A 24271-nucleotide genomic window follows, 5' to 3' on the forward strand; every position below is an offset into this window, starting at 1 on the left:
CTTTCATTTTTATTGTTTAATTCATACACATTTTCTCCTATTTTAAGTCTTGTGTTTACCTTGTTGTTACCTTGTGTTTAAAGCTATGTTTTATCTGTTTTGAATCGTTTTGTGTCTCTTTTTGATGTTTTTTTTGTCACTTTTGTGTTTATTTTACATGTGCTTCTAGTCATTTTGCCTTTTGGTGGCTGCCTACATGAAATATTTTGTGTATGTCTACATTTTGTGCGTTTGTATCTCATTATGTTTCACTGTTATTTTGTTGTTTGCAGTTTTCTGTACAGTCATTTTGTGGCTCTGTTAAGCAATTTTGCGTTTGTGTTTGTGTCTACTTGGCCAAAGGTTACATGACAGCCTGGTCTTGTATCCCGTGGGACCTCCATGCCCTGGGTTATAAACTTTTAAACTACAAAGTCTGATTGACGAAACAAGTTGTGGCACTAGGCACAGACTCCAACTTGCTTTTGTGAAAAAGTTTTATTTCTGTCACATCAGTGCTGTGTGGACCCTTGTGTTGTGTCCGTGCTGCCAACAGGAGACGTTTCACTCTGAGCGGCCTCTGAAGTGGAGTTGGCAGGCTGTGCTTCTGCAGCCTTGTTCTTTCCTTTTTGTGACAGTTCCTTTGCTGAAGGCGGTCGGAGGATGCACACGGCTGCTTGGCCATCACGTATCACTTTTGGCCTTGAGACAAATCCCACCATTACTTCCATTTGTTCCACGATTTGCTCCAGAGTGGCATCCTGTGGAAAGAAAACACAAAGATGTTTCTGCATAAAAAGCTTTTAAGGAAGAAAAAAAAAAACCTAAATGTGAAAGTAATTTTTACTGAAATATGAGCAATACTGAGTTTTTACTGAGGATTTTACTTACTCATATTTTACTTTAATTTTTTTTGCTATAAACAGCCCTAAATTGCTGTGCAAAGTTTTGTTTAAGTAATTAAGCAAGACCTACATCTAAATATTTCTGAACCAATAACAGGGATTTAAAATAAAATACATTAGCTTATTGCTAAATAAGCTCCTTACTGTATTTGAAACGACACAGGGGACTTCTCTGAGAAGCCAGAAATTAATCAAGCAAAACAATTAATCTCTAAAACTAATTTTTTTGTTCATCAATACAATTGAATAATTGTAATTTGGCATCTTAATCAAAATAATAGCGTGCTTTGCCCATTTCTCTGCTTTTTTGTGAAATAATGAATTTGAAAATTGACATAGTGGTGGATTAACCACTGCAACCATATATGTATATACATTTGTTATGTTATATTAGTCACAACTCAGACCCTTACTGAATAAAAGAATAATCAAGGAATTCGCTCAGGTTTATAGGCGTTCTTCCTCACCAGGTTAACTGCAGATTCACGACGCACTGCCCGCAGAGTGATCTTCACATGGTGTTTCTTTTCCAGCCAGCTCTCCACCTGCTTCAGCTTTGTGGTGAGGTCATGAGACGCTATGCCACCTGAAAAGCTGAGCTCCTTCACCTGCACAGGAACTGGAGCAAAAAAACAACTATTTTTGGACTTACAGCTGCTTGTCAACCTGTCACCCCAAAAGTGCTTTTCTAAAGTCTATGACAATTTCAAGCAAAGAGCATGACTTTGGTGTAATGTAACTCTTTGTTTCTTGAACCGTCCTTAAACTGACCTAGGTAATGCCTCTTTTCTCATTTCTCAGTTTGTACATCCCCAGTTCCTTTCCTCACATCCTCTCCTGGAGCCTTATTTCCCCAGCGAGGACAAAGAAGGAATGCAAGTAGAGAGAACTGGCTGTGTGCCATGCCTCGTTAATATGTTCAAGGTGAAAACACTTCTGCAAAGGATACACCTGAGCATCCTCAATTATAGCTCCTCTGCCTTACCTCCCCTGTCCTCTGTCCTTCATATACATTTTAGGAACTGAGATATCCTTCAACATAATGTCTGGGTTGAAGGCAGTAGGATAGAGAGGAATGAGAAAAGCATCTGGTAACCATCTACCTGCTTTCGCTTTCTTCTTCTCCCGCATTTTTAGTTGCTCCTCGTGGATCTGTTTGCCGCTCATCAACTGGTAGACTGGTGGGTCTTTGTGCTCACTGAGTAGCACTAACTTGAGACCCTCCTCATCCATCATTCTGATGACATCTGCACGGTGCATGACGCCCAGGTTCTCACCAGCTGCACTTATCACCTGTATCTGACGCTCAGGGATCTTACGGCCGATGCTGCTGATCGAGGCATTTGCTCGGGGATCTTGCTTTTTCTTCTTTGGCGTGGCTGGAGTTTGTTCTGTATTGTGTACTTCAGTGGAGAAAGCAGACTGTCTCCAAGAGGCAGCGATGATATTACATCTTTTGCTGCATATTGTAAATCTTAAGGCTGGTGGCGTATACAAGGGACTCCCACCACACACCGTTCTCACTGCATGGCTTAGCACCCATCTTACACAGCCTGCAGACATATCCTAAACCTTAAGAAAAAAATGATGAGATTATTCGACAGTGCATTCACAATTTAAGAACTAATATCACAAAGCTCAACATCAAACACAATTTAAACATCAATAATTGTCTTTCAAGCGAAAAAAACAGTTTAATTATCCAGTTTTCATAATCGAGCCAGCCTCCATTCGAAAATAGTCGAATTTAATTTTCTTTGCTTGTTTTACTTTTACTTGTTACTGAACAAACCACACAAGTTACGAGTAAAAACACTTTCGGGGTCCCATCTGTCATTCGGGACACATCAGCTTTGTTTCATCGCTTGACTTTGGGCATTTTACACTGGGACAATGGATAGTCTGGCAAACTGGAATGCGATGGTAGCTAGAAAACCTTGATTATTTGCGAAGTATATAAGAGTGAATGTCTTTTAATGAGTGTGAAATTAGCACATAAGTGTCTGGTGTGTTACAGTTCACAGAGAAAAGGAATGCACTTCGGGTTGGATGTCATTAAGTGTCCTAGACAGAGCAGTTTGTCTGTGGAGCCAGCGGGTTACAAACATCAATGCATGCATTAATTAGAGAAGCGCAAGAATCCAGACAGAAACTAAACCTCCCCGTTTTATCTCCTGCAGTGCGTTTTTGCTACTCACTCGTGTCAGTGCCGTTTATTATTGCTCTCCGCATCAGGGTGACTACTGTAACTCCTTCCGCCATGCACTTCTTCGTTTACTTTGTTTCAAATAACCCCTATACTGCCCTCATGAGGAAAACCTAGGACACTACACTCACTGGACAAATCCTTGCTAACGCCGATGTTTCTATTTCTTTTGTTTTTGTAATGTCTAATAGCTTTGCTTATGTTGGTAAATGCACTGTAGTGAACTGGATTTATGAGGCTGTTGCACCTTCTCCCTTTTTGACAGATTACAGGGGGAAAAGTCACAACATTAACAACAGTTTAAATTCCTACAATCACCTTTTGGCAAATACTTTTTTGGCAGCTGATCATTTCCCATGATGTGACTCTCCCGTTCCACTGCATCCTAAAGGTGCTCTATTGGAATGAAATCTGGTGGTTATGGAGGCCATCTGAGTACAGTGAACCCTCAGTCATGTTCAAGAAACCATTGTGAGAATACTGAAACCTTGCAATATGCTGGATGCAGTCATTAGAAGATGGTTACAGTGTGGTCACAAAGAGACGGACATGGTTAGCAACAATACCCAAGGTCGGCTGTGGTGTTTAAAGAATGCTTGATTGGTACTAAGGGCCCTTTAGTGTGCCAAGAAAATGTTCCCCACACACTACACGACCGGCTGCTGTAGCCTGTCTGTTTTTGGTGTGATGTGTTGTATGTTCAAAGATGCTCTTCTGCTGCAACCAGTGGTTAATTCAGTTACTGCTGCCTTCCTATCAAATCAAAGTGATTTTTATTTTCTTCTGCAAATCAGTAAATCTAAATATAGTTTTAATTGTATATGAGAAAATATTTTTGTGACGTTATGTGCTAAGTTGAAGGCATTGTATACGTTTTTGTTGTTCAAATTTAGATTATGAGGAAATGATTAAGACGTAAATCTAAGAGGGTAGGGCTAAATAAGTATATACTTCTGCCTACAACTTTTCAACTACAACTGCATGGAATTATATTATGAAATGTTGGTGAACGTATATGTTTGAAATAAAAATGAACTGAACTGAGCTCTGTTAGAAATCCTAGCAGATCAACAGTTTCTGGAATAATCTGACCAGCCTGTCTGGGACCAACAGCCATGCCATGTTTGAAGTCACTTAAATCACCTTTGTTTCCCAATCTGATGCTCAGTTCGATTCAGTGTTAGACTTTCTGCCACCATCTACTAGAGGCTGACTGAAGTGTGCAACCAGTCTAAGGAGTGTGATTATAGTTTTTGTGAATTTATATGTGACTTGGCAGTAACAGATGTATGCCTGTGTGATGCACTCATGCAGTCTATGGATGCAGTTTGCTAATAAAGCTTGCCAGTTTTAGAACTCAAACATGGACCACATTTAAAAAAAATTGCCCTTGCTTTCAGGTAAAATCAATCCAAATTTACTTAAAACTGCTTTTTAAAAAAAAAATTGCCAACAGGGGACGAGTCCTGTGGTTATAAAAGACTAAAGAGAAAATGGCCTTTGGCTCATTTGCTTTGTGATAAGAGTAAACACCTTTGCTGATAAGCTTATAGGCTCAAATACTAGTGTCAAGTTTTACTGATTAAAACATGGTATTCATTTTATTATTGGTCCTCATTATTGATAGAGAGGCGGTTACAAATACAAATTTTTATTTGTCACTTACACAGTACAACATATAGCGAAATGCTTCTGTCCTGAACTGCAGGCAGGCTGCGCCTCTCCAGGGCTCGTTTTTAGCATGGTGGGAATTGAACAGGCGTGTATCTTACCACTACACTGTCCAGCTGCTATAAAGTAAGTGGTTCCACTGGGGGTTGAACCCAGGACCTTCTGCGTGTAAAGCAGACATGATAACCGCTACACTATGGAACCAGAAGAATACATCTTCCCTTCGTCGCTCATCCGCATTCTACTGTGCATGCATGGAATAATATGTCTTTTATTTAGTGTAATAACATTTTCATATCTGTCCATGTGAGTGTTTGCAAGAGTCTTCTAGCTTATATTTGCTCTTTTCAGTCATTTTGATGTTTATCTATTAATGCAAGAAAAAGCGTTGCTTTGTAGCTGCTGATAAACGCTCCTCTGTGTGTGGCATAGAGGGGGATTTGGCTAAACATTGACTACATGTGTGCTGTTTTGTGCTGGACAGGAAGTGTTCGGTGTGCTTCCAAGAGCTTATGTGCTCAACAGGTACATACTTTGCCTGTTATTTGTTTATGTGTCACTGTTGGTATACGAAGAGTTGCGTGCCACACTATTTCTTGACTGGAAAAAGTCACTCCGTGGACTGTTAATACCAGGTTACACTAACCTGACTGGAGACAGTGCACAGATAATGTGAGGTTTTCATCATCCAGACTAATACTGAGACCCTGAGGCTTTTAGTGAGCGTGGGAACTGAAACATAAACTCATAAATCTAAAAGTTAACATGTTTATTTCAGACAGCACAGGCAACTGGTAAGCAAAGAAAATGCAAACTAATTCCAGCTCAACCACTCCACTTAACCACAACAGCATGCAAATATTGTTACCAAGAAAAAACAAAATACAAAATGTAAATGGTTTTGTGTATATAAGATAGTACTATAAATACATCAGCAGCAAGAGCTTATCAGCAAGCAGCCCCTATGGGCCCCTTTTTTTAGAAGAAAGCAGAAATGGAAATAACTGGCATGCATGTGGGAATTGCCAGACAGTCAAATTCCCAGTCACACTGACTACAATAACAGCAGTAACTTCAAATGTTGAGAAAGAGAGTTTCAAAATTAAATTCAATGGAATACCTTCAGGTTATTTGTGCAAATATGAAATGTCTGCCTTTTTTGGAAAGCCAACAAAATTCCAACAATGTTTTTCCAAGAAATTCTTTCATTCTCAGGATGCTTTAAATACTGTTTGGCAGATGTGTGCCTTACAAGAGTCATCTTCTAACTTCTAAGGCTGTATAACATGAGTGTTGGGCTCTTAGTCACATCACTGAGGGTCGTTATTGCTCCATCCACTGCCGGTTCAGATAGAGGGGGAGGAGGTGGAGGTGGTCAACAAGTACAAGTACCTCAGGCTGTGGGTGGACAATGAACTGGACTGGTCATGCAACACAGAGCACCTGTATAAAAAAGCCCAAAGCCGACTGTACTTCCTCAGGAGGCTGAGGTCTTTTAACATCTGCAGGAAGCTCCTGAGGATGTTTTACCAGTCAGTGGTTGCTGGAGTACTTTTCTATGCTGTGGTGTGCTGGGGGAGCAGCACAGCAAAGAAGGACTCATCCAGGCTGGAGAAACTGATCAGGAAGGCTAACTCTGTGGTCGGCATGAAGCTGGACACTCTGGTGACAGTGGCAGAGAAAAGGACACTAAAAAAGCTGCTGGACATTATGAACAATGCTGGGCATCCTCTGTACACGGCCATTAACAACCAGAAGAGTCTGTTCAGTGACAGGTTGCTTCTCCCCAAGACAAGAACTAACAGACTTAAAAACTCCTTTGTCCCACACGCCATCAAACTGTTTAACTGCTCTCTGGAGGGGAGAGGGAGGGGAAACAGGAGGACAAAGGAGGGGGGAACAACTAAGCTGTAGTGCCTCTTCACCTCACTGTACAATACCTTTTGTGCAATACTTTTTGTTAATAGTCAATGGTGCAATAGACCTCAATACTTGAAATGTGCAATTCACTTGTATTTTTATTTTTATTCCTATTTATTCTATTTATCCCCTTCATATATTTTATTTATATATGTCTCTGTATTTATATATATATATGTGTGTGTGTGTGTATATATACAGTATATATAATATTCTGTAACTCTGTAACTTTTGTTGGTGCTGTGCTTTTGGAAACCGAATTTCCGAGAGGAACCCACCCGAGGGATTAATAAAGTTTTATCTTATCTTATCTTATCTTATCTTATCTTATCTTATCTTATCTTATCTTATCTTATCTTATCTTATCTTATTAACAGCACAGATTTCTTCTATCTTCCACTGATGCTGTTGAAGTGGTTTTCTACCCTCCCCCGATCTATACCTCCATCACAGTTTCATCATGGAAGTCTACAGAGTGAAATCTTATATACACTGTGACTTTATAACTGATGGGTAGTTGATTAATGATGTCACATTAGGAAGCTGTTACATTTCAAGACAAGTTGCAGCCAACCCCAATTTGAGGTGCCACAGCAAACGATCTCCACACTTTGTTAAAGAATATAGTTGATCTTCTGATTTTTAAATGGCACGGCCAATAAAATGCTACAAATCTGAGCACATTTTCCCTTGGTCATTATGAGATAGCCGTCACAATTCATCCAGCTGTTTCTGTCAGCAGTCACATCATCATCATTATGCCCGTACCGTAACATTACGGCAAAATTTATATGCACCACAAATGAAGATGATGCAATACATACATACATGTATACATATACAGGTGCAGTATATTTTGGATCATGGACTATTACTTTCCTGCTGTATACTTTTCTTATCATCCTAGGGCGAGTTAATCTTCGTTTTCTTTTCAAAACTAGACAGATGCTTTCTAATCAGTGATTTGTACCTCACTGTAAAATCACAGTATGTACATTCATGAAGGTGTCTGCAGATTATAGTTAGCTATAGATTATAGATTATAGTTTATAGATTATAGATTATAGTTTATCGTCATAGTTAGAGTAATTATAATCCTGAAATTTTGACTTTCTCTCTGATAGGTTTGTTGTGGTTTTTCAGCCTAATGATGGTCTTTAAAAAAAAAGTTTAATAGTTAAAAATTAGCTCCAGATATTTTAACTGCTTCATTTGTAATGAAATGACAAGGAAACTGAGCTCGCGTGGCCATAAAACCACTTATTACTTTTGAGCCGCACTGAAAATAAGAGGAAATATATAAAAATGGCTGTAATTCATTAACAGTTAATGAAATACTTTTGTCAGACCTTTATAATTACGGGCAAAAATCAGGGCTTTGATCACATCCTAAATGTTCTCTGTGGTGGTGTCCAGAGGCCAAATATTTAGCCCAAAGAATTTGGACTACATATTGCAATATTCATATAGTTGTGTCAATAAATGTGGTTTACTGAGCAAAACAGGTCAAATCTTTCATTTTCCACCCACTGTGATACTGATTTTAATGTCACACCTTTGAAAACGTGGGAGGTTGTTTGTGACGCAGACTTGTTTCCAAAAATATAGATTGACACTGAAACTGATAACCTCCACTTTGTTGTTAAAGGCCATAGTCGGGTCTTTACTCCGAGTTTTAATTTAGCTCATTGTAGTTTTTTGTGAATAACATTATTTATGTTTCCATTAAACTTGGCAACACAGATAGCATCTGAGCTGTTAAATAATATGAACATATTTCATCTGCTTGAAATGATGAGAAATGATCACTTATGAGAGTTTTAGGAAACAAATCCTCCTGAAAGGTTACGCTTTTAACACGTCTTCAATGGAAAAATGATGCTGTATGCACAACATGATAACAGCCAGTGTGCAGCTCACAAAATTAGACCTGGATCCTCATCCAAGCACATCACAGTTCCTATGCCTGCTTTGCATAGCACACTCAAGTCTGATGACATATTCAGAAACTGAATTTGCAAGACAAAATTTGTGCAGTGGGTATCTACCCAAAGTTTGACAACAAGTGCACATTGCCAGAGGTTCAGTTCCTCTCCAGGTGCTCTGCTGACTAATGATTTGACTTCAGCCAGAGAAAGGTAAAAAATGAAATGCTTGGGGCATCTTTGGCTGAAAGTTCCTTTTTAAAAATGGCTTTTGAACAATACTTGGTATATGTTAACTGCAGGACTGAATGAGTCACACATCCTGACTCACATCACATCCCATCCAAACATGACTCGGCTCAGTTGGACTGCTTTGGTTTTGTTAATGAGCATTTTGCAGGGTCCAGGTGAGTACATGAATTCTGCTGAATCTTTACAGGACATTTGTTATCTTAGCTAAACGTTCAGCAAGTGCTAGTGTATCACAATTCATTTTTCTTTAAATGAATTATACTTTTGAAACAAGATGACCAAAAATTTTGAATATCACAAGTTCAACTATGGTAGCTATAATGTCAGTGTTAACTAAATCGATAAAAATATTTGTCAATTTTTATTTCAGGGTCATCCAATTCTGGACATGACTGTTCAAGAAATGGAAATTCCAATAAAAATAATTTCATGGATATCAGAAACTGTTTCAAGCAGAAAAAAAGTTCTGTTGTTGTCGATAGTTTCTATGGCAATATCAATGGAACAAACTACTGGGGACAGAGTAAGTCATGTTTTTTTTTTTCTAGATATTGATTTATAGTTGTTAAGGCATGTAAAAGATTTAAATGTATTAAAAACACACACTGTTCTTTGCCTTTACAGCAAAAGTGAATTGCATAGTATTTGTAGAGACAAACGGAACTGAATTGGGTGAGTCCAGCTTAGTTTCATATTGTTTTAGTTGCCAATATTTGACTTTCTAATCAGCATTTTAGCAAATAAAAATGTATCTGTATGTTGTTTTTTAATACCAGAAAATTATACCAGAAAAATTCAGGACACTTGGCCAAAAATTAAAAACAATAGCAACATTTTGAAACTTCACATTTCAAAATGGCATATAGATCAACGTGTGCATATGTACGTTCTGTATGGGACATTCTGCAACGACACACAATTGAACTTTCCAGGTAAAACAACTCTTCAGTATTTTATATTTTTGAACTTCTTGTTTTTTCAGCATTGTTAGCAAATTAAAATAAAAAAGATTAAAAAATGATAAAATATGATAAATGATAAAATAAAAAAATATCTAATTAACCAAACATTTTTGTCATCCAGATCAAGGTGAAAACTGTAGCTTCAATACCACAGACACAGGTAAATTCATATCAATGAAAAGATAAAATGCAGAGCTAATAGGAAACATTTAAAAGTTGAAACCTTGAAAATAAGGATTAGAATGCAATGTTAATTTTTTTTCTCCTGCCTTTCTTTCTCTGATTGTGGTGGTAAAATCTGACAAAATAATTCTGAAGAGTTATGTCACATCAGATGTATCAATACAGACACGGTGTGTAAAAACTCTGCCTATGGTAAAGAAGAATGCAGTACCATGGGTAAGTTTAGATAAGTGCAGGCAAGTATCACACTTTCATAATAGTCATTTTTCCTGATGAGTGCACAATGAATCGGACAAATCTTGCCTAACAGAGTCTTTGCATTATGCCATAATTTGATTAAATAAAATTCATATAAGTAAAATGCTGAGAGTAAAATAACACCTTTCTTTATATTTTGTTAAATGTTGAGTTCTTAAGTTTAAACCTAAATTCTCCACCTTCCAGCTCCAAATCTCCAGAATGAATACATAATCGACATAAACTCAACAACCACCAACTGTATAAACTGTAACAATCCAGTGAAAAAGCCTGAGGAGAAAAAAGTACTTAATACAACACTTTCTGAAAAAGGAGGAGAAATTATTCCTGCAAATGCCGCGTAAGACACACTCACTTACCAAATGATATACTGCATGTATTCGTCATTTATTTTCTATTGAGTTATTTAAGAAGATCTATATCTAGAAGATCTAAATCTGAGTTTTCCACTCGGTTTTTCTCATTTTCCACTCACTGTCTAGTTTTGCTTTCACTTGCTACTTAGATTTAGGCACTACTACCTACTGGGCTCAGGATCAGTAAACCTTACTATTGAACTGAAGAGTTGAAAGTGATCTCCATATCTCACTAATACAATTAAACTGTGCGTCACACATTGCTGCCAAAAAACAACTTACGTGTAAGACATTCTAGCAGCTTTGAAAAACTCCTACATTATTTTCCCCAGAAGGAAAATGCTGAAAAGTTTAATTTGGTTTTTGACATTTAACCCCCCCCCCCCCCCCACTGTAAAACATGTTTTTTTAAAAACTGATTTTACGTACAGCATCTTACATTTATAGTATAATATAGAAATGTTCTCACATTTGTCTGCAGTAAACTAATGAATGACATGAGCAACTTGGCCGCCAACATAAATGGATCTTCAGCTGAAATATCTGTAGGAGAAGGAGTCAAAGGAGTTTTGGTGAAAGAAACACATAAAGACGAAGTAGAAGAAGTATTATTTGCTTATCAGTCTCCAAATGACAGCATAAATGTAGGTGGAATTAAATTTATTTTGACTTTTACACGTTCTATTGTTCTGTCCTAGCATTTCCTCCACTAAAATCCCAGCAGTAGCGGGTTCCCAAAATGTCATTGCTTCGATTTAAGATTTACCTAGAAATCATGACACCTACAAACTGGAAGGGGCCTTTGTCCATAATTGCATGTACAGTGGGGCAAAAAAGTATTTAGTCAGCCACCCATTGTGCAAGTTCCCCCACCTAAAATGATGACAGAGGTCAGTAATTTGCACCAGAGGTACACTTCAACTGTGAGAGACAGAATGTGAAAAAAAAATCCATGAATTCACATGGTAGGATTTGTAAAGAATTTATTCGTAAATTAGGGTGGAAAATAAGTATTTGGTCACCTCAAACAAGGAAAATCTCTGGCTCTCACAGACCTGTAACGTCTTCTGTAAGACGCTTTTCTGTCCCCCACTCGTTACCTGTATGAATGGCACCTGTTTGAACTCATCATCTGTATAAAAGACACCTGTCCACAGCCTCAAACAGTCAGACTCCAAACTCCGCCATGGCCAAGACCAAAGAGCTTTCGAAGGACACCAGGAAAAGTATTGTAGACCTGCACCAGACTGGGAAGAGTGAATCTACAATAGGCAAGCAGCTTGGTGTGAAAAAATCAACTGTGGGAGCAATCATCAGAAAATGGAAGACATACAAGACCACTGATAATCTCCCTCGATCTGGGGCTCCACGCAAGATCTCATCCCGTGGGGTCAAAATGATCATGAGAACGGTGAGCAAAGATCCCAGAACCACACGGGGGGACCTGGTGAATGACCTGCAGAGAGCTGGGACCAAAGTAACAAAGGTCACCATCAGTAACACACTACAACGGCAGGGAATCAAATCCCGCAGTGCCAGATGTGTTCCGCTGCTGAAGCCAGTGCATGTCCAGGCCCGTCTGAAGTTTGCCAGAGAGCACATGGATGATACAGCAGAGGATTGGGAGAATGTCATGTGGTCAGATGAAACCAAAGTAGAACTTTTTGGTATAAACTCAACTCGTCGTGTTTGGAGGAAGAAGAATACTGAGTTGCATCCCAAGAACACCATACCTACTGTGAAGCATGGGGGTGGAAACATCATGCTATGGGGCTGTTTTTCTGCCAAGGGGACAGGACGACTGATCCGTGTTAAGGACAGAATGAATGGGGCCATGTATCGTGAGATTTTGAGCCAAAACCTCCTTCCATCAGTGAGAACTTTGAAGATGAAACGAGGCTGGGTCTTCCAACATGACAATGATCCAAAACACACCGCCCGGGCAACAAAGGAGTGGCTCCGTAAGAAGCATTTGAAAGTCCTGGAGTGGCCTAGCCAGTCTCCAGACCTCAACCCCATAGAAAATCTGTGGCGGGAGTTGAAAGTCCGTGTTGCTCGGCGACAGCCCCAAAACATCACTGCTCTCGAGAAGATCTGCATGGAGGAATGGGCCAAAATACCAGCTACTGTGTGTGCAAACCTGGTAAAGACCTATAGTAAACGTTTGACCTCTGTTATTGCCAACAAAGGTTATGTTACAAAGTATTGAGTTGTATTTTTGTTATTGACCAAATACTTATTTTCCACCCTGATTTACGAATAAATTCTTTACAAATCCTACCATGTGGATTCATGGATTTTTTTTTTCACATTCTGTCTCTCACAGTTGAAGTGTACCTCTGGTGCAAATTACTGACCTCTGTCATCATTTTAGGTGGGGGAACTTGCACAATCGGTGGCTGACTAAATACTTTTTTGCCCCACTGTAATCCTACGACTTCCTTTTTATTATAGATTTTTTTGTGCAATTGAAACAGTTACAGCAACTAAAAACAACAGTTAAGATTATTATGTAGTTATTATAGTATGTTCAAGTTACCGCTTACTTGGGCATCACATTGCAGATTTTTGTGGTATTTTGAGTAAGATCCAGGTAAATATGCACTGAGCCTGACTCTTTCTGTGTTCTTTCCTGCAGATTATAGACAACACAGAAACTTTGAAAACATTTTCAAGAGCCGTTATGCTGCCAAAAGAAGCTTTTGATAAAGCTATCGCTCAAAACGTCAGTATCCCATTTGCAGCTCTTTTCCGATTTATTAATATGGCTAAGGTAAGGGGCTACAGGCTAATTCAAATGTAAAATTTCATGTTCAGTGATGGATTGACCATAAGTTGATTTTTCAGGATGAGAAGAACAGTACTGTTTTAGGGAATGAAGTTTTAGCCATTGAAATGGGAGCTGCTATCGCCAACCTCACAGACAAAATAAACATTGTTTTTACGAATATGACATATGTAAGTGAAAAGTTTGGGTCTTTTGGGTCTTTTTCTCTATTTTGTTTTCCATTTTAAGAGCATAAATTCATTAATTTTCTGTTGATTTGTTTGCAGAGAGGGATACCGTCTTGTCATTCATGGAATGGTCAAGGTAGCTTCTCTGCTTCATTTGCACATTGACATAAGGCATTTACAGTGTTGTGTGTTACATATTATTTATGTATTGCTGAGAAAAGCTGAGCAAAAAGTTTCTTCTCTACATTATTTAAGAGAGAAGTGTTACAGTCTTAAGTGATCAGCTCAATGATGACGCCAGTGAATTCTGAGCCCACTCTCTGTAAAAGTCCAAAATATGTACAGAAAAACACTGTATTTGCTTGTATTGGTAGACACATATTTTCAGGACAATCAACACAATTTTGTAACTCTCGTATTTCAGTAGGAAGCATACACTCATCAGCCATGTCATTAGTTACGCTTTGTCTTGATAATACTGGCTTTGAGCAGTCTTATTTCTTCATGGCATAGATTCCACGAGTCGCTCGACACATTCTCCTGAGATTTTGGTTCGCACTGGCGTCACACAATTGCTACCGATTTTTTGGCTGTTCATCCATGATGTGAATCTCACATCTCATCTCACCACATCCCAAAGGTGCCCTATGGGACTGGGATTTGGTCACTATGGAGTCCATTTGAGTAAAGTGAATTTATTGTCAGAGCCGATCTTCTGCATATATACTCTGACCGGCCTACGTGACATCAACAACAATGCCACATTCAAAGTCACTTAAATGACCTTTCTTCCACATTCTCATGCTCGGTTTCAGGTCATCTCTCTATGCTTAAATGCACTAGATGCCTGCCATGGGACTAGATATTTGCATAAACAAGAATAAAAGGGCATGATTTTTTTTCTATCCCTAACCGAGTAGTTTTTATATCCTAAAGCTAATCGAGTTAGCATTTAATGCTAATTAACAATGTATTATTAATTAATCGTATGGAAAAATATGAAACAACTCCAACCTTTAGTTTTTAAATGTGGAAAATATTAATTGAATGACAATGAACAAAAATCAGTACCGGATGTTTAGGGACAATAAATAAGGTTGGGAAAGAAGAAGAAGAACACTTTAAGTACAGAAACACAACTTAATAGACTGGAGGTTGTGTCTTCTTTTTTCCAAACTTCTCTGAGACTGGATTTGGTGTTAGATGGTTATAAAAACACAAAACTAACCACATTGCCATGACTTGTCATGACTAAATAAACTCAACATTTCTTTGGTTTTACTGGAATCAGTATCGGACCAGTTTAGCCTGCATTCACAATAATACATGCTGTGGTGAACTTTAAAAAAAAAAAAGCTCATGCAAATGTTTTAACATGGAAAACACTGCGAGAGATAATGAAAACAGAAACCCAGTTTCTGGTGAGTGCCACATCATAGCATGAATAACTAACAAAGTAAAAATCAACAACAGGGTCATGGTTTCCACTGCAAAGGCCACGTATCTGATGGCCAATTTAAAGATTCAGCTGTATCATGGTATCAAGTAAAAATCAGAAAATGGACATAAACTGATCACATTACTTTTATGGTTTTGAAAGTGTGTTTCCTCACAGATGCATGCTAAAAGTTTTTGGTGTGAGTTTTATGGTGCTTTCAATGTGTGGAATTATTTATCAGGAAACAGAAGTTGAAGTTTTATTTTAAACCAGTCTTGAAACCATTTCTCATCAGCAGTACAAATGACACAAGCAGATAAATTCTGACACTTGAGCAAACTGAACTTATGGATGGTTAGGCCGTCATTGTGTTCCTTGTTTTATTTCTCTTAGGAAGTCAACCAAACTGGACGAGTGATGGCTGTGTGACAAATGTAACTAAACATGGCATTACGTGTCAGTGTTCACATTTGACATTCTTCGCTATCTTGATGGTATGTTTTTCTTCTTCTGTAATGATGTACAACCCCACTTCCAAAAAATGGGATGCTGTGTAAACCGTAAATAAAACCAGAATGACGTGATTTATAAATCATTAGTAAACCCACAATTTATTAACAATGTATCACAGAAAACATAAGAAATCTTTAAACTGTTTTGAAATACGAGCTCATTTTGAATTTGACTCTTTAGGCGATAATCAAATTGGTCACAATTTTATGTTGAGGAATATTATTCAGACATTTTCCACAGTTTGTGGACTTAATTTTTTGCCCATTTATCTAATTAGCTACTATTACTGGGGCTGTACTTTCTGTTCGAGGCACTGTTTTCATATGAGATGTGCTTTGCTGTGCTTTTTGCAGACTCCTCTTAATGAAACCATTTCAGATTCTGATTTTAAAAACCTCACAATCATCACCCAAGTTGGCTGTGGACTCTCCATGTTCTTCCTCGCCATAGTCCTCTTCATGCACTTCCTTTCAAGGTAGTAAGTTGGGCTTTTTTTTCCCAATATTGAAGCATTTTAACTATATAATAGTCAGAAAAGAAAAAGTGTGCATTAATACAGATGACAACAGAAGAACAGAATAAGCTTTACAGAGAAAATCTATTGAAAATTAGCTGATATAATAAGTACTGCGCTGTATAGGTCTCTAATACTTATCCCAGGAAGAAGATATAAAATCACTCTAAAAATCTCTGTAAAGAGAGAGACTCAGTAAAGAGAAACTGTAAAATTCATCATCAGAGGTCAAAATCCTTAATTGTGAATAGAAATATTGTTTAGGTTTTAAATAATTTGGACCTTAATATGTAATGTTTATTGCACAAAGGGGTATAAGAGCAAAGTCTTGCTGTTTAAGGGTAAGCAACTAAGTCTTTACCAGATTAATTCACAGCTCTCACTATAACTAGGTGATATATTCCTGAAAAAAACAAAACATGATTGGGATCTTTATGAATAAAATAGAGCAAAATTGTTATTGATGCAATAGCCTCAAACACTGTACAGAATTTTTTTTAAAATCTTGTTTAGAAAGACGTGCTTTTCTGGCAGCTGGTGTGATGAAGCTTCATGTAAATAAGGCTGCTTTCCAGGACAGTGGAACACTGTGATGAGGTGTTATAATGTTTACCACAGGGAAATGAGATTCATCAACAGGGGCCTGATGTTATGTAATGGAAATATCAGCAGTATGTATCAGTGTACATCTTATGCAAATATAATACTTTCCTTACCTGCCATGTTTCCTGGGGTATTTCTAAGTCCTCAGCACACAACCCTCTATGAATGAGCATTGTTTAAAGAAAAGCAGGTGCATGTTACCTGCATCTCTGTAGATGTATGACACACATCGGCTAGCCTACACGGGCACCACCTGCGTTTTTTGCCAGTTGCATAGCATCCCCTCCACCATGACTAATATGTGACATTTTGCGTCATTCTGATACAAGTTAATATTGGTTTCGTGTGGCCGAAGATTTTTTTTTCCCCAGTAAATTCCAGATATAACACTGTTTAGCTGACCATGGCGCAACACACATGCATACACAGAGTTCTCAGTTGCACTTTTAGGTGACGTTTATTTACACACTGTCCAGAGCTGACCGCTCAGTTCTGCTCTGGAGCTCTCTCCTGCTCAGCCCAGCTCTGCTCCGCAGTCCGTTCTCAGTCCATGCTGCTTCTCCCCAGGCCCCAGCAGCTACTGCAAGAGGTTAAACAGATGATAAAAATCAGCTGTGTTGGCCAATCTCCCCTGGCACTGTCCCCTGAACCCTGCTCGTGCAGCTAACCACATCCCACCACACCAGGTTCTTGGGGATCTTTCTGGAAAAGCTGACCAGGCCTTCTTGTTCTTGAATGTAACCAGTGGTTTGCATCTTGTTGTGCTGTGTAGATTCTTGTCTCCATTTCCATTCATGAAGATGTCTCTGGATTGTAGATCTTGACAGTGATCCACGCACCTTCTCAAGAGTGGTCTTTACTTGGTTAGATTTTGTGAAGTGTTCCTCTGCGGTCTTTTGATGTTCCTGAGCTGGGCAGAGTATTGCATCTATTTAAGAAAGCACCAGATTTTAGATTTGCAAACTCCTAACTTTTTTTGCTATCTCCCACATAGGTCTATTGTGTTTTTTCAGCTAAAAAATGGAACGTCTCTCTTATGCTAACATCTCTTTGGCCCTCCTATACAAAATGTTAACATTTAAAAGCTATAAAGTCCAAGGGTTTGAATCAACTTCAGGTATTATGTGTGCTTTACTTGTCATGAAATAACAAGGGAACGGGTTTTATTGGGCAGTGAAACTGATTGTCAGTCAATTTTCAATCTAAAATTTGAGCTTCTGAAAACTTGGGACTTTGTATTAAAATGGCTTAAAAAGGGAAGTTCAACTGTAACTTGAAATGATCGTCTATACTTTTTGTTTGAGGCTATATCACTTTTATCATAATTTCCCTTTAAAACAGTTATTTGTATGTAACATCTCTCCTACTTTTACTGTCTATAACCATGTTTATTTTACTGTATTTGCAATATGGAAATTTGACCTTTTGTGGTTGCTGATATTCAAAACCAAGTTTCTCTCAGAAGCAACTTGCCCTTCACATTTCTTTGACTGAATTTAACAGTTTGTAAAAGACTAAGCAGGCTTTAGTCTTTTACAAACTGTTAAATTCAGCGAATCTCCACATGTGAGAATATTGAATTTGTCAGTTTTTCCCAATTTATATTAATTAAAAATGAAATAATTACCAAAATCAACAAATACCTTGATTGCTAATTATTTAGACCCACAGGGCATTATTATTTCACGCTTTGTTTCCTCTCTGTTAATCATCTCCCCATACAGGCGGATCAAGGCCACTAATGCCACAAAGATCCTCATCAACCTTGTGTGTGCCTTGTTCCTGCTTAACCTCACTTTCCTGGTCAATAACTATGTGGCGAACCTGAACAACAGTGTGGGCTGTAAGATCATGGCGGCTCTAATGCACTATTTTATGCTGGCCACTTTCACCTGGTTTGCTGCGCAGGCCTTCCACCTGTGTCTGAGCCTGTATACAGGAGGGAAAATCGCAATCCATCGCTACATACTGAAAATCGCCATTACCAGCTGGAGTAAGTTTATGTTATAATTAAAAATTGAACATCTATAGACTTCTTGAAAGTTTCACTCTTTCCTTCTTGCTGTTTCACCTGATTTTTTTCCCCATTTATTTTTCCAGTACTGCCTTCAGTTATTGGGATTGTCCTGCTCTGCATTGGGAAATATGGTGAACAAGTCATCAGCTACCAAAACACTGGAAACGCTGCAGATAGAGTGATGATGTGAGCCTGCTACACTATCACGTACCATTACTATTCCATTACATTTCATATTAAATTTCAGAAAAGCTGACTTGTCTTTTCCTTCTAAGGTGTTGGATAACAGACAACAGTGTCCACTTAATCATCAACATAGGCTACTATGCTTTGGTCTTCCTCTTCACTTTTACCACCTTCATCATCATGATGTCCTGGCTCTGTTGTCTCAGGAATGTCAAAGGAGCCAAAGCAAAAGGGGAGCAAAGTAGCATAAACATCTTAAGCGTCATGGGCCTGTGTTTCATGCTGGGCATTACATGGGGCTTTGCTTTCTTTGCCTATGGTGTCTTCCAGGTCCCCGCGCTCTACCTTTTCACCATCCTCAATTCTTTCCAAGGTACTGACAACCAGCAAGCACCTTTCAATCATTCTAAGTCAACCGTGTTGCATAATAACACTCACAGGATAACACTTGATGTTTTTATTGATTAAATTCAGTTTTTAATATTAAAAACTGTGCATATTTATTTGAAAGAACAAAAATATTTCATATTCTTCATGCAAATTGCCTTTTCTCTATACACTACTGACCATGTCTCTCTGCTTGCCAGGTTTTTTCCTGTTCGTCTACTACTACAAAACCTCCCGCATGTTACCTCCAGCCTCTGATGAGAAGTCAAGCAGCGTCAGTAACATCACTGATAAAACCAGTCTAAGCAGCTTTACAAACCCCTACTCGAACTGGCTGAGCTGAAGAAACAGACACACTGAGACTGAAGACCCGTACCGTTAAGTGTAAACTGCTGTAAAACACTCTAATAGTTAATAACACACAGAGTCCCAGTTAGGTTTGTTGATATTGTAAATACATGTTAGAAAATGGCTTTACTGTTAAAGGTCTTAATTTGTCTTGGAAGCAATGAACTTTGATAGTTTGAGAAAAATCAATAGAATATAATAAACTTTTGTCCTTCTTTTAGCCATTTTAAACTGTTAATAGTTTTATAGCTCTAGTCAAGTACTAAAGACTATAATAGCCATGACTACTAACTGGCCATATCTCCTGGCAAAGGATGTACCTCAGGTTGCACTTGGTAGCAGGTGAGTGCCTTGAACTGCTGCTTCTGATGTGTGAACGGGTGAATAAGAGACACACTGCCTCTATACAAGTGCCAGTCCCTCTTAAAAAACAAAACAAAAACACAAATTGGGTGACATTAAATTTTGTACACTGACATAAGAAGGAATGTGGAACGTGTGGAAATGGTTCTTTATTCAGTTTCACTCACACTGCCATAGAAATACATATCTGCAAATATATATACACAACGTTTACTCTTTAAATGGACACAATTTAAATTAAGAAATCAATGAAAATGTTCAGAGTAGAAGAGCTTCCGCTTCTTTGAGAGCTCTTTCCAGTTCAGCTGCTTCAGAGGAAAAGTTCTCCCTTTCTTGAACCATTTGTTCTCGTGCCTCCTTGAGGCCTCTCATCGTTTCCTGGATTTCCTAAAGGTTGTAAAAATAATTAAAAATAATAAATAAAACGTAACTTTTAGTGACCTGTTACTTTCACTGAGCAGAGTTTTACTCACCTCTAGTCGAGCACGTTGCTGTGACGCAATATCACCAAAGGCCTTTATTTCATTCAGCAGGTCTGCAGAGATGCTCTGAAATACAAGGAGTAAATATTTTAACCTGGTGTTTCTGTAAATGATTATATAAATCCTGTGGGTGTCTACAATACATGTATATTGGGTGCATTTATAATATTTGTTCTTTATTTGCACATTTATTTTTGCATGAAACAAACTAATAAGTGCATGCTTCTGGTGTTCCTTTATATTCCAGCTTGCGGTTATTTGCGTGAATATGATTTAAAGTTTGCTTAAATGTTTAACGAATAAAACCCAAGTGTAAACATATCATAATGTAAAGTGAAATCAAATAAACATACCATAACCTCTTTCCTCTGACTTTCATTCTGCCGTGCAGTGTCTCCAACTCTTTCGCCCAATACTAAGAATGAAAGATGTATTTCTGTTAAGTCTCTTACAGAAACCACTGAAGAAACTGAAACTGATAAATATATTTTTGTATTTTTTCTACCTGGGTCTATTTTGGCAGTAATCAGAAGAGCATGGCAGTCTTTCAGGTTTTTCTGAACCTCTGCATTCTCTTTTTGAAGGTCACAGCACTGCAGCTCCAGCTTAGCTACTCTTTGCTGTAATAGGAAAATGAATTCAGAATTAAATAGAATATGGTAAAAAGATAACACAGAAGGGCTGTTCAGCTGTGGCTGATACCAAACATGGCATTTATTCCGCTTGGGTTTTTGGTGTCTTTTGTGTCAGATCCATCCATGAAGTAGCCCTTTTGCATTTTCTCCTATAAACTTGTACCAGATAATGTTAAAGAGGACAGATGCATAAAGAAAAGAATAGGAATTAAGAGAGTAAGTAGCAGCCAGGTGCTGCTAATAAATGCACTTAACCGAGCACCAGTTTTAGTGCTCAGTTAAGTGCCAAAAACAAAACCTAATCAAAACAAGGGCTACACCTTAGATTCTGTAGGCCTGAAATAATCATATTTTAAACGATAAAGCTCATGACAGCACAATTTTGAAGAAAAGAAAAAAAAGAAGCATAAACTGGTTCATACAACAGGACAACAATCCAAAGCATAGCAGTATCTACAGCATCTACAACAGAATGGCTAAAAAAGAAAAGATTGTTCAAAGCAGTCAAAAGTTCAACTTCAACCTGATTTGAATGGTATGGTGGAACCTTAAGAGAGCTGTGCATAAACCAAAAGCCCACAAACATCAGTGGGCAGTCATGTGTGGTAGCGATTACTTTCTATACCTGTGTGTCTGTGAGGTTTTTCGCCAGCTCCTCATTGGCAGCAATCAAACATTGATTTTGCTCTTTGAGCTCTGCTTGTTGTCCATATCTAGTGAAGACTCTATGAAAATGTGCATCAAAGTTGTTAGGAAAAAAAGCAAAAACCAACAGGCTTAAACAATACCCATGTTAATGATTATGAAAGACTCACGCCTTCTGAACTTTAGGAGCAACATTTTTCCTAAAAGACAAAAAAGTGAAACAAAATTAGAATTCAGCAGATCTAAAGTCTGGCATGTACTAAGAGAATATACACATTTAGGCTTACTAGCAAACGTTTGATAGTCTTTACACTACATGATGCTGAATAGGTAAGCCAGGAAATTATCAGGCACAGTTTTGTTACCACAGTTGACTCCTAACATCACTAGGGAAACATTGAGATGCATGCACTTGGTAACCTTTATTGTTCTCATACAACTGTGACCATTCTACCTGGTCATAATTTGTTACCTTGGTGCATTTTCTTTATGTGGTTTAAGGACACCATCTGGTCTCTGGGCAGCAGTGCTTGTTGTGGGTGCAGTTGCTATGTCTTTGGATTCTTGTTTATGACTGTTTTTCTTTGTTTCTGTAGATGGGTGTATACCTGGAAGAATGACAGTTGTTAACAAAATTAAAGTAATCCATTGAAATAACTAGAAAAGTTCAAATTCACCTCACCTCTTGGAATTTTTGAAGACATGACTGTTCCTAAAAAGTATAATGTCAGCAATAATAAAAGGCACCTGCATGGGAAAAACAACACAAGACAGTAAGACCGTATTTGTATCCTGGGTGTTTTCATTTCTTTTTTTCACTAAGATGTTGTATAACAGTAAAATAAAATTAACTGCTGTAAGAGGTTGTTGTTGGGTTTGTTTCGCATTCAGGCTACTCTAAAATCTTGCGACTGAGGTATGTAACAATAAACTTTCAATGAATGTAGACCAGGAGTGGGGAACTCCAGGTCTCAAGGACCAGTGTCCTGCAGGTTTTTGATATCACCCTGGGTCAACACACCTGAATCAGTTTCAGTTTTATTTGTCATATGCAAGTTAGCACAGGATCAACATTGCAATGAAATGTGTTTTATGAGCAGCAGTCACTCAGCAGCATGATACAGTGGGAGAAAATATAATAAAATAAAATAAAATAGAAAAATAGTAAGGAGCAAAATATTAGAGAGACATGGTAAAAGAGAAAAAAATTTCCCACGTGTGGGACTAATAAAGGTTATCTTATCTTATCTTATCTTAATATATATGCATCTATAAATATATGTACACTAGTGATTAAATAAGAAAATCTTGAAAAGAAATATGACGGGAGGAATGAGCAGCAGAAAATTACAGTGTTGCACTTTTAAATATAAATATCAATAACAATAAAGTGGAGTGACCAGTGCAGATTAACAGAGTACTTGTGAAGCTGCAGGGTAGCTTCTGAGTGCTGTGTTGTGTGTGTTTAAGTGTTGTGGTTGAGGTGTCGTATGGCTTGGTGGTAAAAACTGTTTTTAAGTCTTGTAGTCCGAGCAGACAGGCTCCTGTAACGTCTGCCAGATGGTAACAAGGAGAACAGCTGATGTGCTGGGTGGCTGTGGTCCTTGATGATGCTGTGTGCTTTACGGAGGCATCGCTGGAGATAAATGTCCTGAATGGCAGGAAGCCTCATGCCAGTGATCTGCTCTGCTGCCTTCACCACCCTCTGTAGTGATTTACGGCTGCTGGCAGAGCAGCTTCCGTACCAAACTGAATCAAATGATTACTTCATTACCAGGCCTCTGGAAAACTTCAAGTCATATTGAGGAGGTAATTTAAGATAAGATAAGATAAGATAAGATAAGATAACCTTTATTAGTCCCACACGTGGGAAATTTGTTTTGTCACAGCAGGAAGTGGACAGTGCAAAAGTTATGACGCAAAAATTAGAATACAATAAGAATAAATACAGTACACAGCTGTACAGAATAGAATAAAATAATATACTATATACAGTAGAATAAAATAGAATAAAAATATACAATAAGATAAAAATAGAATACGAATGCTATATACAACTTAGCTATTTAAATCAGATGTATTGGATCAAGGACACATCCAAAACCTGCAGGACACCGGTCCTTGAGGCCTGGAGTTCCCCAATCCCTGATGGAGACAGCAAAGACTACATAAAACTCTAAACTATCTGGATATCAGTCATGTTAAACTACTTAAATCAGAAGTCTGACAAACTGACCAGATAATTCAAAAATCGATGCGTTTTATTTAAGTTTATTTATTTCTTCACCGCAGCCTCACTGAGATCCCTCTAGGGGAGCTTGACACATAAAACTCTGTTAAAACGACCGACCTCTATGGAAAAATAGATATCGGTCGTAGTTTCTTCAATACTCAACAAATCAAAAAAGCAGTACTTAAATAATAGTCGCTTACTGAATGTGATCTAGGTAATTAGCACAATATCAATGCTTACCTTTAAGGACACTAAGTATGCAAGCTGAATTCTCAACAGACAAATACCAGTTGACAATTTTTAAAAACGTCCCGCCCTCTGCGACCATTTCCGGT

At 38.0% G+C, this 24271-nt stretch overlaps 3 protein-coding genes and 1 non-coding gene across 4 annotated transcripts; 1 reads left to right on the top strand and 3 right to left on the bottom strand.

Moving 5' to 3' along the window:
* Window positions 1–458: 458 nt before the first annotated feature.
* mtif3 (mitochondrial translational initiation factor 3) lies at window positions 459–3183 on the bottom strand. Its single transcript, XM_026143567.1, has 4 exons — window positions 3083–3183; window positions 1988–2456; window positions 1352–1503; window positions 459–740 (listed from the first exon to the last, which is right to left on the bottom strand). Exons 2-4 carry the CDS (start codon window positions 2445–2447, stop codon window positions 492–494), a joined length of 861 nt encoding a protein of 286 aa, XP_025999352.1. The 5' UTR covers window positions 2448–2456; window positions 3083–3183; the 3' UTR covers window positions 459–491.
* Window positions 3184–4892: 1709 nt separating this feature from the next.
* Window positions 4893–4965, bottom strand: trnav-uac (transfer RNA valine (anticodon UAC)). Its single transcript has one exon. It is a non-coding gene; the product is annotated as a tRNA-Val (tRNA).
* Window positions 4966–8762: 3797 nt separating this feature from the next.
* Window positions 8763–19991, top strand: LOC113006557 (adhesion G-protein coupled receptor G5-like). Its single transcript, XM_026142596.1, has 18 exons — window positions 8763–8819; window positions 8909–9013; window positions 9229–9381; window positions 9483–9530; window positions 9635–9790; window positions 9942–9980; window positions 10139–10219; window positions 10448–10601; window positions 11099–11261; window positions 13256–13390; window positions 13465–13575; window positions 13672–13708; window positions 15404–15504; window positions 15877–15998; window positions 18365–18633; window positions 18741–18843; window positions 18933–19216; window positions 19431–19991. The coding sequence occupies exons 2-18, from the start codon at window positions 8956–8958 to the stop codon at window positions 19571–19573; spliced, it is 2157 nt and encodes a 718-aa protein (XP_025998381.1). The 5' UTR covers window positions 8763–8819; window positions 8909–8955; the 3' UTR covers window positions 19574–19991.
* An 84-nt stretch (window positions 19992–20075) lies between these two features.
* Window positions 20076–24253, bottom strand: knstrn (kinetochore localized astrin (SPAG5) binding protein). The gene is made up of 9 exons (XM_026142597.1): window positions 24177–24253; window positions 22386–22450; window positions 22176–22311; window positions 21874–21903; window positions 21684–21783; window positions 20929–21043; window positions 20777–20838; window positions 20415–20489; window positions 20076–20328 (listed from the first exon to the last, which is right to left on the bottom strand). The coding sequence occupies exons 2-9, from the start codon at window positions 22405–22407 to the stop codon at window positions 20200–20202; spliced, it is 669 nt and encodes a 222-aa protein (XP_025998382.1). The 5' UTR covers window positions 22408–22450; window positions 24177–24253; the 3' UTR covers window positions 20076–20199.
* Between the last annotated feature and the right edge of the window lie 18 nt (window positions 24254–24271).

The sequence above is a fragment of the Astatotilapia calliptera genome, chromosome 15 (assembly GCF_900246225.1).
Source record: "Astatotilapia calliptera chromosome 15, fAstCal1.2, whole genome shotgun sequence".
NCBI classification, from domain to species: Eukaryota; Metazoa; Chordata; class Actinopteri; order Cichliformes; family Cichlidae; genus Astatotilapia; species Astatotilapia calliptera.